The following is a 5,243-nucleotide window of genomic DNA, read 5'->3' as shown; positions in this document are numbered from 1 at the left end:
AATTTGGCCGGGTGATTTGTAGGTCGGGACGTTTTAGTGTCGGTTTTACGAGGTACCGTGATATATTACGGAATTAGAGTCCAGATTTACACCAAAAAGGAGCCCTTTTTCCTCCCGGCCCATGTGACGCGCGGGCACGTGGCTCCAGCGGCGCCAATCGCCGCCCGCTCCCTCCTCGGGGGCAAAAAATTGTAGTGCTGCTGGATTTATAAAATATGATAAATAATTGATGCGATATAAAACCCTCCAAGATCTATGCTGGAAGGGGGTGAAATTGTGCTGGAGTCGATAAGCAACCTGTAATCAGTTTTCAGCTGAGACCGAGGGAGAAAGAGAAAGGCGAAGGGGAAGGGGAAGGGGGGGGGGGGGGTTGGTGCTCGGCGCTGCTCCTCTCGGTCTCTCTCTGGTGGAGGAAAAGGAGCGGAGCTCTATTTATCCCTTTATTGATCCCGTCGAAAATTCCCTCCTTCGCTCCATTTCCCGAAGCACTTTTTTCACAAGGCAGTACACGATTCCCTCCCCCTTCATCCCCCCCCCTGCTGACCCTCTCCCCCTCTGCGACCACCCCCCAAAAGACAAATGTCTGATTGATACCTAATAGTTCCAGGCTCCCTTTTTTTTTTTTTCCCCCATTCAGTTCTATATCTCATTTATTCCAATGCCACGGGCTTTGAGTTCCGTATTGAGCTGGCATTTGCTTTTCTTGTTGCGAAAAATAAAAGGCTGTACAGATCCCTTGTTTAGCGCGTCAGCGGTTCTGCGGGACTCAATTACAGTGATAGGAAAGCGTTACCAGCTGGCTGATTTGCTTTCTGCTGGAGAAGCAAAGAGACCTTCCAGATCAGCTTCAATTTCCCCCCCTTTTTTTTTTTTTTTTGGCTGGGGGGGAAGCGGGGTGGGGGGTAAGAAAGGAATTAAAGTCTTACTGGCAGGAACAGCAGCTCAGACAATGGTGGATGTGCCGTTAGGATTTGCACCGGTTCTCCTTTCCCAAGGTTAAGTTGCAAGGGGATGTGTTTGCATCCCCACGCCCCATCCGCGCTCCTTTTGCTATGGCAGGAGAGCAAAAGAGCTCAGCTGCATCACTTCGACACACAGAACAGTGAGGGGGAAAGGAAAGCCAGCAGAGCCGGGCTCCGTGATGCAGAGAAAGCTTTGGGAAAGGGGGAAGAGAAGGCAGACAGAGACGCAGAAAGAAAGAAAGAGGGGCAATGAAAACACACGTTACCTTCGGGATGGCTTTCCACACATCTCCCAACCTGTCACCACGCATGAATAGTTAGAAACAACAACAAGAGCAGAAGCCATCGCTGTGCCCCCCCCTCCCCTCTCCAAACCCCCCCCCAATCCCTTCCCCGGCCCAGCAGCGGCCCAGCATCTCTCAGGCATTGCTGGCTTTGATGGCCGGGGTTGCAGCTCCCACACAATTGACTTTTATTTCCTTTCTATCAAAGTGGTCCTGGAGGAAATGGAGCAGGGTAAAAGAATGATGTCACGGAATTCTCGCTTGTAAACTTTATTGTAACTTTCTTCCGCCGCTTCCAGGTTTAGACAATAGAACAAAGTGATGAAAGAACAACAAAATATATCATTAGTTCCCCCAATAAAGTAATTCACGTATACAGTATACATTCTTTTTCACAGTTAACCTAAGGATCACTTTACAACTTGCTTCACTGTGCGCATGCTAACTAAAGGAGAGAAAAAACGCTTTTTTTTTTTTTTCGTGGTCTTTTTTCTTTTTTTTTTTTTTCTTCTTATTTTTCACCTTTTTTTTTTTGTTTTGTTTTTGTTTTCTTTTGAAGAGACATTGAAAAATCGTAAACAAACAAACAAACAGAAAAGGAAAAATCCCGAAGCGAACAAAAGAACAGAGGGGAGGAAAGTGAAGAGAGAAAGAGAGAAAGAGATAACTATAGCATAAATAGGCAGTTTCATGTTGTTGGGATGTTTGTCTCAATAGCTACCTCCAGTACATACAGATAAAGCACAAAGGGAAGAAAAAAAAAAAAAAAAAGACAAAAGAAAGTGGCAAAGAATAATAATAAAATCAAACATTAAAAAAAAAAAAAAAGTGCACGAATGTAATTTCACAGAACTCCTATAGCATTGAAAGCTATGTTAACCAACCCACCCCCACCCTCCCCCCCCCCCCGCCCCAACAAGGAAAGAAGAAAGAGACAGAAAGACAGAGAGGGAGAGAGAGAGAGAGAGAGAGAGAGAAGATTTCACAGTCATGTTTTACATAAGCTATTGCGTTACACTACCACTAGTTAATAACTGGCAAAAGGCAGGGCAGAGCTCCACGGCGCTTTTGCGTAACTGTTCATTGTATCAAAGGAGAATCAGGAAAGTGGTGCTTACAGCTATATTGTTTGACAGCAATAAAAGGGTGGTTTTTTTTTTTCTTTTTTTTTCTTTTTTTTTTTTTCTTTCTCTTTTCTATGCACTGTTGGTTTCACCCACCCCCCCCACCCCCCCCCCAACACCCCTCCCTTACATTAACTACCATTAACGTGGGGCTCGGGGGCTCTTCCACCCCAGCAGCGTTCTCCTTTCAGTCCTCAAAACTCCTTTTTATTTCTTGTCCGCCTTCTGTGCTTCCCCTTCCTCGTCCACCTCCTGGGCTCTTTCCATTTTCTGTTTTTCCAGTTCTTCCTGCTCGCATTTGCTGCTGGGAAACTTGTCTTTGTTGTTTTCCTTTTTCCATTTCATCCTCCTGTTCTGGAACCAGATTTTGACCTGCCTTTCTGTCAATCCCAGGGCATGAGAGACCTCGATCCTCCGTTTGCGGGTCAGGTAGGGATTAAATAGAAATTCCTTCTCCAGTTCCAGCGTCTGGTAGCGGCTGTAGGTTTGCCTCCCCCTCCTCCGTCCAGCGGCTGCTGGGGAATTGCAAAGGTTGGGTGGAAAGGGGAAGAAGAGGAGGTTGAAAGATACATAAACCAGGCTCGGGAATGGGCGCACACACACACACACACACACACACACACACAGGAGATGGAGGGAGGAGGGGGGGTTTGGGGGGGAGAAAGGGCTCGCAGAAGCGAGGCAGGAAGCAAAGAGCGAAAGGAAAGGCTGTTGTATGATATTATAAAGGGAAGATGGTTCTAAAGGAACAGGGTGATGGTGGTGGGAGGAGGGGGGGGGGTCGGAGGGGGGAGGGTGACGGTGAGCCCCATTCCGAGCAGCCCAGCAAAACCTCTCCACTCGCGCACTCCTTATTACCCGAACAACAACAACAGCTCCGGCTCCGGGGGATGCAGGGACACAAAAAAACCAACCGCAGCTCGGAGAGAGCCGAGAGCATCTCCGAAATCCCGAATCAAACGAGAAACAGAACAACAACAATAAAAACAAAACAAAACAAAACAAAACAAAAAATAAATGAAGGGTTTTTTTTTTTTTTTCTTAAGGCTATAAAAGTGCCATAAACTTTAAGGACGCTTCCTTCCACTGAAAGCCCGGCTACGTTCAGCCCCCAGAAGAAAAGGGCTCCTTCAGGGTAATTAAACTATAAAGCAATTTACAAGTGCAAAAGTTTACCCCCATAAAGCACTAAAATACAGTCATTGGGGAAGAAAAGGGGAGCGAGAGAAAGGGAGAAAGAAAGAAAGAAAAGGAGAGAGAGAAAGGAAGGGGGCAGAAAGCAAGAGGGGCAGAAAGAAAGGGAAAAGGGGCAGAAAGAAAGGAAGAGGGGCAGAAAGAAAGAAAAGAGGGCTACTTTATGGGCTCAGGAAATGCCTCTTCGCTGTCCTTCCCATCTCGCCTCACCTTGCGGTCGCATCCAGGGGAAAAGCTGGGTCGGAGAAGGGCTTTGCTCCGAGCTCTCCGCCTCCTCTCCAAGGCCGCTGGCAGCAAGCTTGCAGTCCGTGTACTGCACCAAGTCCGACTCCTGGGCGCTGAAGAGGCTCTGCCTTTGCAAAGGGTCGTAGCCATAGAAGTTGCTGGGGTCCCCATGGCACGCCACGGCGCAGGGATTCTGTTGGTAAGGGGAGCTGGAGAGTGAGGATGCTCCGTGGTAGAACTCCTGGATTTGGGTCGGATGCTGGAAGGTTCCCCCCGTGCTGGGTCCGTACACCACCGTGGGTCTGCCCCCAAGATCCTGAGCGAACCCGCAGTCATAATAATTGGGACGCAACGAGTCCCCGGTTTTGTATTTGGAGAAGAGTGAGTTGACAAAATAAGAGCTCATCTTAATTTAAATAATAATCTTTTGTACGGAGGAGGAAGAAGGGGAGGAAAGAAAGAAAGGGAGGGAAAAAAAAAAAAAAAAAAAAAAAAGCCAACCGAAGCGAAGCACGGGAATCTATTAGCAAAAAAAGAAAGCGCTAAGATGCTAAGCTACGACAGTTTGTGATTTCCAGGAATATAAAAGGAGGATATAATCAAAACTCTAAGCCTGCATGGTACTGAATTCTTTCCTCCCCCCCCACCCCTAAAAAAAAAAAAAAAAAAAAAAAAAAAATCGCCACTTAAAGAGTTCTCGCTTTACATTTCCAAGAAGAGATGCCAGTTCATAAACAGTTTTCAGTGATTTACTTCAGCGCAAATGAGTTGTTTCATATTTTGCAGTGTCTTTTCATGATCATTTGCATCTATTACCAAAACCTCATCCTATTGGCTTCTCCTTACTCCACACGGACTCTGCACTGCATGATTGTGAAAGGAAGAGTGTGAGAGAATAAAGAAGGAAAAGCAAGCGAGGGGGAGCGAGAGAGAGAGAGAGAGAGGGAGCGGGAGGGAGACGGAGAGGAGGTGGGGTGAATATACGGATTAAATATGTTTAACTACCTACATTAATGAGATATCGCTCGCCTCACAACAAATCACGCACCTCGACCACCCCAAAGATTGATTTTTGGGGAGTGTTGGAAAATGAAAGAGAAGCGCTCCCAGTCGTTAATTTGGAAATTTTAACGAGGCAGTTTTAGCCTTTTTAAATGTCAGGGTCGCTTTGGAAAACTGTAAAAGAACACGATTTAATTGCTAGCAGTTTTAAAAGGTCCTATAAATGTAATTGGTATTTTAATACAAGTTATCAAATCATACAGCTTCTTACCCTAAACATATTTTAAAACAAACGAGGTAGTCATATTTAACATTTTAATGATCAATTTCCTTATTATTGATAAAGGTTTAACTATCGCATGAAGGGAATTGCATTTGTAATAGCCCCAAAAAAGGCTGTAAACTGTTTAACAAACTATAAAACGCCATAAAGCCGGGGATGTTGTTGTTGT

General features: G+C 45.8%; 1 protein-coding gene and 1 long non-coding RNA gene across 4 annotated transcripts; one reads left to right on the top strand and one right to left on the bottom strand.

Annotated features, from left to right (window-relative positions):
* Nucleotides 1-1,500: 1,500 nt before the first annotated feature.
* HOXB8 (homeobox B8) lies at nucleotides 1,501-4,538 on the bottom strand. 3 transcript variants are annotated; one of them, XM_085211153.1, is made up of 3 exons: nucleotides 3,775-4,538; nucleotides 3,229-3,310; nucleotides 2,575-2,885 (listed from the first exon to the last, which is right to left on the bottom strand). In XM_085211153.1, the coding sequence occupies exons 1-3, from the start codon at nucleotides 4,193-4,195 to the stop codon at nucleotides 2,807-2,809; spliced, it is 582 nt and encodes a 193-aa protein (XP_085067279.1). In that variant the 5' UTR covers nucleotides 4,196-4,538; the 3' UTR covers nucleotides 2,575-2,806. The 3 variants fall into 3 exon arrangements, with proteins under 3 accessions (XP_085067277.1, XP_085067278.1, XP_085067279.1); XM_085211151.1 differs by lacking the exon at nucleotides 3,229-3,310 and having other exon boundaries at nucleotides 1,501-2,885; XM_085211152.1 differs by lacking the exon at nucleotides 3,229-3,310 and having other exon boundaries at nucleotides 1,501-2,882.
* Nucleotides 2,663-4,553, top strand: LOC146542585 (uncharacterized). The gene is made up of 2 exons (XR_014880057.1): nucleotides 2,663-2,799; nucleotides 3,417-4,553. It is a non-coding gene; the product is annotated as an uncharacterized LOC146542585 (long non-coding RNA).
* The last annotated feature ends 690 nt before the right edge of the window (nucleotides 4,554-5,243 follow it).

The sequence above is a fragment of the Meleagris gallopavo genome, chromosome 29 (assembly GCF_905368555.1).
Source record: "Meleagris gallopavo chromosome 29, MGAL_WU_HG_1.1, whole genome shotgun sequence".
Lineage (NCBI taxonomy): Eukaryota > Metazoa > Chordata > Aves > Galliformes > Phasianidae > Meleagris > Meleagris gallopavo.
This window is presented reverse-complemented; position numbering and strand designations above follow the sequence as displayed.